The sequence below is a fragment of the Ictidomys tridecemlineatus genome, chromosome 11 (assembly GCF_052094955.1).
Source record: "Ictidomys tridecemlineatus isolate mIctTri1 chromosome 11, mIctTri1.hap1, whole genome shotgun sequence".
Taxonomy (NCBI): domain Eukaryota; kingdom Metazoa; phylum Chordata; class Mammalia; order Rodentia; family Sciuridae; genus Ictidomys; species Ictidomys tridecemlineatus.
The window spans coordinates 69239748-69253408 of record NC_135487.1 but is presented as its reverse complement, the minus strand read 5'-3'; the positions used below and the strand labels follow the sequence as shown (position 1 = coordinate 69253408).

General features: G+C 32.0%; 1 protein-coding gene across 4 annotated transcripts in view; it reads left to right on the top strand.

The window, feature by feature from the left end:
* The window catches only part of Col24a1 (collagen type XXIV alpha 1 chain), a 378847-nt gene that overhangs the window by 33865 nt on the left and 331321 nt on the right, over window positions 1-13661 (top strand). For all 4 annotated transcript variants that reach the window (XR_013427880.1, XM_078026639.1, XM_078026638.1 and 1 more), the window contains 4 exons: window positions 510-563; window positions 3029-3082; window positions 5995-6048; window positions 9083-9136. Coding sequence is in view for 3 of the 4 variants with exons in the window: in XM_078026639.1 (XP_077882765.1) it covers window positions 510-563; window positions 3029-3082; window positions 5995-6048; window positions 9083-9136 (216 nt within the window). In the remaining variant the exon portion in view is untranslated. The remainder of the gene's footprint in view (window positions 1-509; window positions 564-3028; window positions 3083-5994; window positions 6049-9082; window positions 9137-13661) is intronic.

Below are 13661 nucleotides of genomic sequence, written 5' to 3'. Positions count from 1 at the left end.
GCTACATTTAGTATAAGGCAGATTTATAACTGCATATGCAGGAAGGATCTCATTATAACAGGTTAACACATTACATAGGTCCTTAATGCAGTTCTTTTAAAAGAACATAAAATGGCCAGTGCTTTCATTTTTCAATGCAAATCCTCTTTTGAAATGTGCTTGAAAAGACCTATAGTTATTGGTCTTCAAATCCTAAATTGAATTTCTCCTTCCGTAATAAAAGTAAATTTAGGTAAAAATTACCCACAGAACTACTACTTATGGTCTCAGTAAAAACCAGATATAGTAGCTATAACCATAAGTCATGGACCTCCTGCTGCCATTTCTGGCCAGATTAAAGAGGACACTTGAATTTCAGTTCACCCCTGCTGATTTGGGTAAGGGCATTAATGTTACTTTAAAATCATCAGCATCAGGGAATTAGGGACAGAAAAAAAAAAGAGTTACTCTGAAGTGGAAACAGATGTGTCTACTAGTCATGTCTAATGCCTTGATATTTGTTTTCCAAGGGTCCACCTGGTCCAGCAGGTATTCCAGGTCCCTCAGGAAAGAGAGGTCCACGGGTGAGTAGATGAGCTTCATTTCCCAATGCTGTTAGGATTAGTACTTTACCCATATGTTTTTTCTAGTATTGTACAATATGTACTTGCTCTGGAAACTTGCCTGGATTTTCCAACTTAGCTCTATCTTTGCCAATTCAAAAGAAGTTTAAGAACACATGCAGCCTTGTTTATTTGAGTGTAAATAGCCAGGCAAAGAATTCTCTGTGAAGATATCCAAGAAAGATCTCAAAATTTGTAGACTGGTGACCATTCTGTTGCTATTTGTAACATTTATTCTTAGTTATATAGTGATCTCAGTAGTCTAAGATGAGGTTCATTTAGAAAATGAAGAGATTTGGGCTGCCTTAAAATAGTGCATTCCTGGATTACACAGTGGAAAATACTGGGGCTATTGACTAAAAAAAAAATCGCCTTCAGTAAAAAAGCCGCCTTGCAGATCAGCAGTAGTTTCTCACATTACACAGGTTCAACAAAAGATTTATTGCTATGTTAGAATTAGTTTCTTCAAGCTAACAAAATAAATGTGGATTTTTTACTAAATAATATTTTTTCAATGATCTAGAAAAATAATCGTGTTGTAAAGACAAATGCAAATGTCTTTTATATAATATACTTTCATTTTTATCCTGATTATTTATTACATAAATAATTATAAAGAAAAATAACCTTAAAATATTACTCTAAGTTTTGCATGTTCATACCAAACTCTTGTGCCTAAGATAAATTCTCACTGTACTCTAGCTACTGTACAGCATTTTCTCAATTTCTCCATAGTTAATGACCTATCACATTCATCCAATGTCCCTCTAAACCTTGAATATTCTCCTTTAGCACTGGAACAATTCCCATCATCCTACCACTCTGTGAGGAGACTTTGGATCCTACTTTTCTGAGGACCTGGGACCTTCTTTGTACTAATTTTATTCCCTCTCCACTACTAAGACTGTTATGCTCCCAAGAGGATGAACTTCAGGTTCTGGATCTCCATCTATTTTCACGATACACTACTTTGCTTCCCAAATTCCTTTTTTCTCCCTTTTGTCCAGTCATTTACTTAAAAAAAATGTATGCTTTTTCAAAAGGCTAGTTATTTCAATTGTGTTCTTAATTTCAAACCCTTCAATCAATTACCTAACTTGAAGGTTGAAACTTCACTTTTTTTTCCTCTAAGTTTTTTTTCCTATTTGGCAATAACTAATACGTTATCCCTCTTTTGAAAATCCTAAACTTTCATTGAAATTAATTTTTCCTAAAATACTGTCCTTGCTAACAGTTGCATTACTGAGCTTTGTGAAATAATAGTTTATACCTGTTACACGTACTTCTACATCAACAATTCATTCATTACTCCCCATACTTTTCCCCCATGTACTTCATTAAAATTTAATTTTCAAAGGTTATCAATGAAACATCATGAAATCAAATCTATTTCTTAAGTTTTCATTTTGTTAGACATATTGTCAATATTTACACTGCTGATACCTCTTTCTGAAATAGTTTTATTAATATAGAATTGAAGAGGCTACTAAACATACTATTAACTATAAGTTTGGCTAAAGAGAACAGAGGTTAAGTACAAAACCCAAGTAAGTATGGGAACTTGGAGATTTGGAGTATTTCAGGAGATAATTCTCAGTTCCTCTACTTATTGGTTATGTAAATGTCCTTATTTGTAAATGGGAATAAAAATGACTACCTTGCAGGATTGTTACAGGGATTAGTAACAAGAAGTATAAATCATGAACATAGCTCCTGGCACATATAGGTACTCAGTAAATAAAATCAATTTTTAAGTTCAGATCATATATTTTATCATTAAAGTATAATCAAATTGACAAATATTCATATAATACCTAACATATGTTAGACACTATACTAGTAATAAAAAATGAGTCTCTTTTAAAAATATTTATAATCTTATAACTAAATACCATATCATTAAACAGTCAAAATACAATAAAATATTTAAATAACAGATTAGAGAAGTAAAAGAGATGTACCAGGGCAATATAATAGTTAATTGATAAATGAATTATACATTCAATAATTTTTATAGAAGTTAGTAGGATAAATAATTTTATTCTGGTGTGGCTAGAGTTTTTAAATGAAGTAGGATATCAATTGAGACATGAAGAATGATTTAGGTTGGTATGAATTCTGAATTTCTCAAATTCAGAAAGCGATAGCACATATTGAGAGGAGTAACTAAACAACTGTACTTTGTTAGAAACTTCTTACTTTCCATAGCCTTTAAAAGTGCTAAGCAATATGCTGTGGCTGGATTTAGGGGTGACAAATAAAGGAGATAAAATATATTTTAAAAATTTACTCATATAATGTTAAAAATTTTTGAAAAAAGATTATTAATTTGATTAGATTGTATTATTTAATGTTTATTTGAATAAGCACTGAAATTTATATCTGTATTTATTTCTAAGAATAAACAGACCTTTTCACATTTGCAGGGCATGCCAGGACCACATGGAAATCCTGGGTTACCTGGATTACCAGGTCCAAAGGTGAGTGATTATTAATGATGATAAATGATGTTCATATGATTTTTCAGGCAGAAAATACACACACACATTTGGTAAATGGTGTGATAAGTCAGAGAATCAGACTGCCAGAATAATTGTAAATTGAGGAATAAAATGATAAAATCTAAGTAGAAAAATGGAAGAGCTCCCCTAAAACCCAGATTAGACTCCCTTTAATTCTTGGATGATCTGACATGTACCGGCATGAGGGATACCCCAAGAAGCTTCACAGAAAGCAACAAGTGATTGAAAGTTTGAAAGAATTAAACTAACTTTAGCCACTAATCACAACAAGGAAAACATTTTAGAGACATGACAAATGCCTTGGTAAACCTTCTCACTGACATTCAGGAAGGGCCACATGTTATCTAAATTCCTTATCCTTGGACTAATGGACTCACACTAAGAGCAAAACTGAAAGAAGCCCCTCCTAAAAAAATTACAAAACCTATTTTTCAAAGGAGATATTTCAGGATTTAACTGCCTAAAAAACAGAAAAAATCCAAAGGAGATAAGAAAATCTAAAATTTCTTCAACATATCACATCTGATACATAGTATACAATCAAAAATTTCTAGCCATAAAAAGAAAAGAGAAATCTGATTTGAGGTTTAAAAAGTGGCCAATACAAACATATCTCAAGAGAACCTAAATGTCAAAATTAGCAGTTGAATATTTTATATTGACTATTTAAATATTTTCAAGGAAAAGATGGTCATAATGATATAAATCAGCAAATTAAAACTATGTAAAAAGAATCAATTATAAAAAAAATTAACATGGTATTTATAAGTAAAAACATAGGTCACAAAGGATTTTATTATAGTTAAACTTCTCAAGGACTATAATTTCTTAAATCCTTTAAAAAGTATTTGGAAATTATTGCCTCAAATTAACTCACTTGATTCTGTAATAAAGATTATAATATATTACCAACCAATAAATAAGATTTAACCTTTTTAGACTTCATTCTCTTTATCTGCAAAAGGCAATTTATTAAATAAGCTCTGATATCTTATGAATTTTAAACTTGCTACTTTTTTTTGAGATGGATTCTCATCATCTTGCCTAGGCTGGTATTGAACTTCTGCTTCAGCCTCCTGACTGCTAGGACTACAGGTGCTCTCACTGCAATGCCTATGTTACTACCTTTCAAAAAATATTTTTGATGAAGAATTGAATTTGTAACATTAAAATATAACCAAAATAATTTCTGAGGTCAATAATCTTAAAATCAATGATCTAAAATAGTAGCCTGCAGTGGTAGAAGTGGTAATAGCTATGGAAGGAAAGAGATCAACCTCAAAGACAACTTTTGTTTTAAAATTTTTTTTGATTATATAACACAGGGCTCTTTGACAAATTTCTGCTTTGTTTATAAATGTATAATCTGTACAATGAAAAAACTGTGAAATATTCAAAACTTTTCTTTTGATCTTCTATCATTCGTCAGTTTAAATGACATTTAAAAGCATCTTTGAATATGTGAAAGAAGATACCTTTTTTATTTCCTTTAAAGTAAATAATTTTTAGAACTATCTAGGAATGTAGAATTATTTATTCTCAGTTGATAAGGATATCAGAATTTGAATTTTGAAGAATCTCTACTAGACCTTTATTTTGTGAGGTGTGATAAATAGTTAAACTTTCTTTGCTACTATGCATCTGTCTTTGTTTTGGGTTGCAATATCAGAATATTTTAGACTGGATAATTTATGAAGAAAATAAGTTTATTATAGTAAATGATTCTAGAGGCTGGGAAGTCCAAGCTCTCAGCATTAGCATCTGTTTGACTTCTGGTGAGGGAATTTTGGCAGAAGTTGGTAAGTACATGTGAAAGGGATTAGGAGACAAAGGAAAACTACTTTATAACATCTTGATTGTAATAATTAATGTAGTTATGCTGAGAGCAAGAGAGCTCACTCCAGAGAGATGGCACTGTTCTATTCATGAGGTCTTCACCCCCATTCCCCAAATACCTCCCAGTAGGCCCCACTTCCCAAATCTGTTGCATTTATGATTAAGCCTCACCATGAATTTTGGTGGGGACAAACCATATTCAAACCATGGCAGCATCATAAGAAAGATTGTTTTAATATTGTGTCAAAAAACTTTGGCTGAAACTTGATGTCATGTTTCTTTGAAATGTAAAAGATTAAGATTTCCAGACTATGTAAAGTATCTATTTTTTGGAACAGAATGAAAGAATTTCTCATTTCTATTTTCTTTATTATGAAGGTGATGGATGCATTTTCATTGCAAAATGTTGGCAAATACTCAAACAAATTTTAGGATTATTATAAGAAATTTTCCTTTTCTAAAGTAACCAGTCTCCCAATGCTAAAATAGGAATGATAACTCAATGGGTCACAAAAATGAAAGAGATAATAAACCTTTACCTAGATTTTCTGAAGAAAAATGTTTCAATAGTAATATTACTTTATATTTTTAAAATTAATTCTCTCTAGAGGATTTTTAGCAATCTTCTCAGCTCTCAGCATTTAAAAATAAGATTAATAAAACTATACATTAAAAAGGTAGCCAGACACATTAGTATACACCTGTAATCACATTACTCAACAGGCTGAGGCAGGAGGATTTCAAGCTTGAGGCCAGCCTCAACTTAGTGAGAACCTGTCTCAAAATAAAAAAAAAATTTAGAAAAGGACTGGGAGTGTAGTTCAATGGTAGAGCACTTGCCTAGATGTGCAAGACCCTGGGTTCCAACCCCTAGTACTGCCAAAAAAAGTAAATAATCCATGACTACATCAATTTGAAATAATTTCATTTAATACCATATGATGTGTATAGAATCCGATGATAGGTAACTGAATATATGTTTTATACTATATATTATTCAGATTTTCCAAGTATTTTGTAACTGTTTTATCTAGGGCCCCAAAGGAGATCCTGGATTTTCCCCTGGTCAAGCTGTTTCTGGAGAAAAGGTAATTATTTGTCCATGAAATAGAATCATAGTAAAATGTTTTGGTTATTTAAAAATCATATTTATCTTCTTAAGATGTAGATTTTATTGTATCAGAGAAGACAGCATAAAACCATTGGATTTTAATGAAGGAAGAAATATTTGAAGAATTAAGTAAATTATGTCCCATCAGTTTAACTTACCAATTTAAATCTTACCATTAATTTTATTTAGTGCCCTCTGGGGCTACCACTGTGCTACCTACCAATTAGGGGTGCATGGGATAAAAGAATTAGAGTAGGATGTGGTCTTAACCTCAAAGATTTTGCAATTATTACACATGAACATGATGATACATAATTCCAATGCCATTTTATATTTTTAAGAATATTTTCACATACTTTATTCTGTAAGCACCATAGTAACTCCCTGTGTAATAAACAGTCATCATTATTTTCTATTTGAGAAAACAGAATTAATAGATTTTAAGGGGCTCATCACATGGATAGCAAGCAACAGTTAATGATATGTCCAAATTTTCTGATTTCTTATCCAGGCTGCTTTTCATATTACCATAATACTCATGAAATACAAACAGTAATGTTCTAAAGTAAACAGCAACACAGTCTTTATTGGGAAAAGGATGCTGTTTTGCAGTTAGAGTAAATACAAGTGGAGTCTTTAGGAGAACATTTGGGAAGTTTTATTTAGACTAGTACTTGGTACATGTGATATAATTGTAGGATGTTTTTGTTTATGTGGCATATATTCATAAACTTTAAAAATCCCTAAGTAATTCTGGGCTGAAATTTGATCTTCAACTGGCCTTCAGAAACTGTTGTCAACTTTAAAAATAAATCACATCTTAATAGTGGACTCTAAAGATAAATACTCCAATCCTCTACAAGTAAATCTTCAAAAACTTTTAAATCTAAAATTTTAGGAATTTTATTACTATGATGGAACTGAGTTTATTAAGTCTAAGTAACAGAAAGGGACTGAAAGTTTATTACTAGCAATGGTATTTTCATTGATCTCTTCATTACTACAAGAAAAAACATCTTGCAATCTGAGAAATAAATATAAATGTCTACTTTTTAAAATATCTAAATATAGTGCATTTACTTTCTTTTTTAAAATTTAGAAATTAAAGGCCCACTGTGTTTTGGTGACTGCTTTAAATAAAGCCTCCAGATTAAATGTAAACATTCCTATCAAATACTTGATTTTATCTTTCTTTGTGGTTTCTCTGTACAAAATATAAGGTGGTTCAGTATGGAAATTGAGAATTTTTCTAACCTTTTGAGTTATACACAAGTTGGAGTTAATTCTAAATAAAATAAATGTAATTAGATATAAAATTTAATAGCAGTTTATCATTAAGCTCTAAGTAGAATCCAACCTTTATAACTGAGAAATGTATTTCTAAAAAGGTAAAATTTTAATGCAGTCTCTTAGGAATTGTATTTATATGAAATTGGGTTCATATATATTGAGGAAACAGATTAGTAACACCCATCAACCTGAATATAAATAAAATCAAACTTATATTGGTGGAAATAAAGGGGTATTGGATAATTATATTTTAATTATTTGTCCATTTTTGCAATAAAGTTATTGTGAACAATCAAACAATAGAAGTAAGGATCAGGCTCATCCTTTACCATGTAACTCCTCTAAGTACCATCTATAATAAATTATACACAAGTTTTTAAGCTCTTTGAGACCTCAAGGGCATGTATACATAGTTTTTACGTGGTGTGGTTGTTCCTTTTCCATAAGACAAGTGAGAAGCAGCATTAGAATGGGAAAGCACCCTGTTGTTAATAAGAAACATTCTTTTCTCTTTTGATTGATTAATTTTACGACATAATAAACAGACTGAACAGAACATACAGTTGTTTTGGGGTTTCCTTAAGATTATTCTCTAAATACTCATTTATTTATTTGGTGGTTGGGTTTGAACTCAGGGCCTCACACATGGTAAGCACCTGGGGCTCACCCTCAGCACCCCTGGCCTTATTTTTCCCACTTCAAATACATTCTCTTTCTACCCGCAATAAATCCCTTGCAGTGTGAAAAGAGAAAGTGGGTGGGGGTTTTTTTGTTTGTTTGTTTTTATAAAGTGTACTTTAAACAAACTAGCTCAAGATTATCCATGGTTTTTATCTCTGCATTCTCCCAAACTTTTTTTTTGTGTGTGTGTGGTACTGGGGATTGGCCTCAGAAGTCCACATCCCCAGCCCTTTTCTGTATTTTATAGACACAGAACCTCAGTAAGTTCCTTAGTGTTTCAATAAATTGCTGAGGTTGTCTTTGAACTCGCCATCCTCCTGCCTCAGCCTCCCAAGATGCTGAGATTATAGACGTGGGCCACCACCTGGGCCTCTCCCAAACTCTTTTTGGCGCACAGCTTCCTATGAAAGACAGGAACCTCACCTGCCTCCTTTCTCCCTCAAAACATGCTGGCAGGTCCTTCTCGAAGTGCTAGGAAGGTGGGTCTTATTGGTGAAGTTTATTCTGGTCAAGTTGTGTCTGTCACAACAAAACAGTGCGGCCTCCCAATTAACATTCTCGGTAGTGATTCCCCAGGGGCCGATCTGAGGAGCCCACACTACCGCAGCCCCGGAAGCGGAAGCGGAAGTAAGCCTTCTTAGGTGCCTGCTGTGAACCCAGTGGGCTTTCCACACACCTCTAGGTGTGTTTGAGGTCTTCAACGAAAAAAAGAAATTGATTTACAAAGTATCTTAGAGGTTTTAAGAAAATGCCTTCAGATTTTTTTTTTAAATGATGGAAATTTTAGGAGTGAGGGCATTTCTAGAAAAAGGAACAACAGAGAAAAAGGAGCAAAGGCATAGAGGTGGGAAAATGCAATCCAGTTGTTCTGCGCTCAAGAGGTAAAGGAACCTCGGAAAAGGATTGAGAAATGAGGTGAAACTTGAGCATGATGGTGAAGATCAGAAGTGAATGTCGTAAGGCCTTGATGTACAAGATTAAAGAGAGTTTTAATTTCCCGTTTTCTTTCATGACATTAAACCCCCATGTTTTGTTTATAGGGTGATAAAGGCCTTTCTGGATTAATAGGACCCCCTGGTTTGCAAGGTGAAAAGGTAAGAGGTAGTTTTACTTTGACATAATTGAATGTCAGATGGATCCTGGAGCTTTTCAACTACTACTATCTTATTTTGAAGTTAAGCTTAAAACCAGTGTTAGCAGTGTGAAAGAGAAAGTGGGTGTTTTTGTTTGTTTGTTTGTTTTTATAAATTGTACCTTAAATAAACTAGCTCAAGATTATCCATGTTTTTATCTCTGCTTTTTCCCAAACTCTTTTTTTTTTTTTTTCCTTTTCTTGGTACTGGGGATTGAACTCTGAAGCACTCAATCACTGAGCCACATTCCCACCCCTTTTCTGTATTTTATAGACACAGGTTCTCACTAAGCTGCTTAATGCTTTGCTAAATTAGTGAGGCTGTCTTTGAACTCACAATCCTCCTGCCTCAGTTTCCCAAGCTGTGGGGATTACAGATGTTTTAAGGAAATGCCTTAAAATTGCTGTACTTATTTAAGAAAATGATGCCCACACACAAAAAAAAAAACCCAAGATCTTAGGTTATAAAAGACCCTTTAGCTAATGGTGGATATAAAATTCACATGCAAGAGAAAGTAAAAAATTTCTGAATATTAGAATATGAAAATATTAACCCTCCCCCCCCCCCAGTATATTAGGGCAATGACTACTTTTGAAACTTTGAAGTCATCTTGTAACATTTACGTAACCAAACTTAGGTTGAGGTTTAGTTGCTCTTCTGTATTACACATGGATGTTTAAGAGTTCTCATTTCAGTGAGAAATAATAATCTTTGCCATGATATATATGCAAATGTGAAGCTTGAAGGGTAGAATGGAAGTGAATACTAGAAATAGCTAGTGAAAAAAGTAGTCATATGCATATGACTTGGCTTTCTCTGAGACACAAAGGAATATTAACACAACTGCTATAATTATTTTATCAAAGGTGTTATGGAGTTTACTGGAGTAACACAAGTGTGAATTTCCCTTTATCTGTGCTGCATTATTTTCCCGAAGACAGGATTGTTAGTTTTCAGTAGGGAATGAAGAAGACAAAAATTTCTTCCTAAGGTATTAAGGGCCTCAAAATGTTGTAGAGCAGTATTTGACTTGCTGTGGATATCTAAATAGGTATAATAGTAAGGTTGTTATATTAATGTATTAAATTTTCTACTTGGGAGATTTAGGTTGCAAGCAGTATTCAGGTTATGATTGCTCTATTCAAATCCCATCTGCCATTTTCTAGGTCCCTTAGCTGTGGGAAGGTTGTTTATCCTCCCTACACCTTGTTTTTCTCATCTGTAAAATGTTGATGTAATATTACCCACTGGATTGTGAGTTTTGGGGAAGAGGGAATGAGATAATAACTTAGATGACAAAGGGTCAAAGAGTCAGTCCTTAGTAAATGTAAATTTATCTAGTTTTGTAAAGAATCTTGACCTCTTGCTTTTCTTTATAACATCTGTTATAGGACTAAATTGTAAAATAATGAAAAGGTTTTGATCTTACAGTGACTGAACTGTTATTTTTATGGCCTTTATCATATTCTTCATTTCAGATAGTAGTTAGAATATGCTAACTCCCTTGAGGTTATTAGTTGCCCCCATGGAGATGTGAAACTGCAGAGTTGATCATTTATAACATAATTTGTCTTAATATTCCATTATTAATCTGTTCATTTAATGCTCCTCAGTGTACCTCTGACTACTAATGTATCTGTTAGGAACTGTACTGCCATATTGAATCAAACAAAGATCTTGTAATATACAATGATCTCAATTATTTTACTTAATATTAAATATATAGTTATTGCATCCTGCATAGTGATATTATATATAATATAAGAATATACTAATCTTTAAATTCTGCAATTTAATGATATCTGTGGTGCATGAAATTAGCAATTCAGAAAGGAAAAAACTAAATAAATGTTGAGCAGTTTTAGTGTAGAGGAGTAAACAACATGCTACCTCTGGGAAGAAATATTATTGATAGGCACAAGAAAAAAAAGGTAATCATTTTAATTTGATGATATATTTACTTAAAGCAGTAATAATACTTAACCATAATTTGAACTCGAAGGTTGCCTTTCGAAGACCTATGTGCATATTAACATGACCCATTGGTGTTTTAAAATGTTAAAAAGAATATATTACTTTTGTTCTGTTTCAAGTCAGTTAACAGCATTATTTTAAGGCCATGAATTTAATATCTTTTACAAATTTATTTTTCTCTTGCATTTCTTTTTAAACCTTTCAAATCTGACTTTTTTTGTTGTTAACAAATAGAAAAAGGCCCTGTAGAAACCAGAGATCGTGATAAATTATCAGCAGCTGTTATAGATTTTTCTTTAGAGAAGGCTTTGTACAAAGTATTTTAAACTAAATTACTTATTGATAAATGAAACCATAGTGTACTATGGTTTAAAAGTTGTTCAGAGTGGTATTGAAATATTTGAAATGATTTTATAATGTTTCTGAGAATGTTTTCCTTCTTTACATCTGATAATGGAAAGTATACCTACATAATTTTTTTTGGAAAACAAATATTGCTAGGAAAAGACTACATCTTTACCTAGCAGGCTTGTACATGTTACTTTGAATGTACAGTAGAAATGCATTCAAAAGGATCTTTTATATTGTTCTTGTGGTTTTTGTGAAAGGAGAAAGACATTGTTGGGTAGAATGTTTAGGTAAGTTATAAGCTTTTTTTAAATTTAGTAAACTAATTTGTTGCATTTTTATAACAATTTATAGAGTTATTTCCTGTAAATGGGATCCATGCTAGAATAATGGCTCATTCTACCTTTACCCTAGATACTCCTATTACTTAATCCTTGCAGTTCTTCCCCCAAAGTGCTAGATGTTCTTGAGATCAAGAACTTAAGTTCTTTATTTTGTAATTTAAAAAACTGAGATAAGTCCAGAAAGGTTAAGAGAATTGCTCAGGGTCATTTAGAGAGTTTACAGCAGGATCATGAGAGAAAACATTGATATTGATCTGTGCTTTTAGCTATGTATTTGGGGTATAATATGAGAAATAAATAGGTATTTGGGTTTTGATAAATATGAGGTAATTATATATTTTTTATCTGTTAAACTATTTTATGGAATTATGGTGAAGTATTACTACTAATACTAAAAGTGGCTGTTTAAATTATATCTGATGTTCTGGTTTGCTGAGTACTGTTTTAATGTTTAAAACAACCCACTGAAACAGATACTGTGTTCAATATGTCATAAAGCAGTTACTTGACATGTACATGGGTTAAAAGGCGACACAACTATTCATTGGCAGTTCTAGAATGCAAATCCAGGCCTGATAGACTCATAATGACTGTGATTTTAATAGTTTTGAATATTGTTTTCTATTAATTCATTAAAGTCAATGTTTATTATATATTGGTTTTTCAGTATTTCTATTTCTAGCATATATGCAAGAGGAAGCAAAATACTGTTTTGCTCGAAAGCCAAGGGAATAAATATAGTTTTGGATGATAGATAGTTATGACTTCACTATTTTTTTCCCTCTGGAAATATCTCGAAATATTAAAATTCTTCTAATATAGACAAAACTCAAGTAATCTTTAAAGCTAAAATGTAAGAATATTGTGTATATCACACCAACAAGTCAAAAAACCTGTTGAGATAAACAGATTGTAATGTAAAAATAGTTTTGAAAAATACAAGTACTGTTGAGGTTTCAGCAGCAGTATTTTCTTCACTCTTCAGTAGATTCTTTTGACTTGCTTTTTTCTTTTCCTTCTTTTAACCCACCCTCCCAATCCCATTTTTTAAAACCAGTATTAACATCTTTAACAGTCTAAATGTTTGCCTCTGGTTTTATTGCCTCAATTTAGCCATATTCATATAATACTTATTTTCCTAGGAACTGAAGTATATTTTCACTTCCCACTAAGTGTCTTAAGTTTTTGCCAAAAGGCAGACAAATTGTATCCAGAGTACATGCTGGGTTGGATAGAAGACAAGAATTATAATTTTGAACTTGGATTCAAGATGATTTTTTAAATTCATTTTTATCCGATCAATTGCTAAAATTGGAAGCCTACTATTTCAAACTTTGAGAACATTAGTGATGTAATCAACTGAAACAGTTTTTTATATTCAAGAAGATGAGCCAAGTATAAGCAGTTAAGCACATCTTAGCATTAAGGTCTAACTCAGAGCAATTGTGAAATATGATGAAAGCAGATTTCTATAAATGTATATTTTTTCTGAATATCAAAAGCCCTATTATTTAATGATAATTAAAAATCATTGTGAAATCTTATTTTATTTTGATAGAATGGATTCAGTTATTTTTTAAAAAGTATTTTCATTATATAGAAAGTACACAGAAAATATCTGTATAAAGTTGGAAAAGAAAACCCCTGAATGCATGAAGTAGAATGCATTGTGATTTATCAGTTATGCAAAAAATATGCAGCTTTTTATACATTATTTAAAGCAAGAACAGTACTAACAAGCTGTAACAATACTGCATGTCAATGAGAACAATAACAGAAAAAAAATCAGAGTTGGCATAAAATCAGTGCATGAAGAGAAA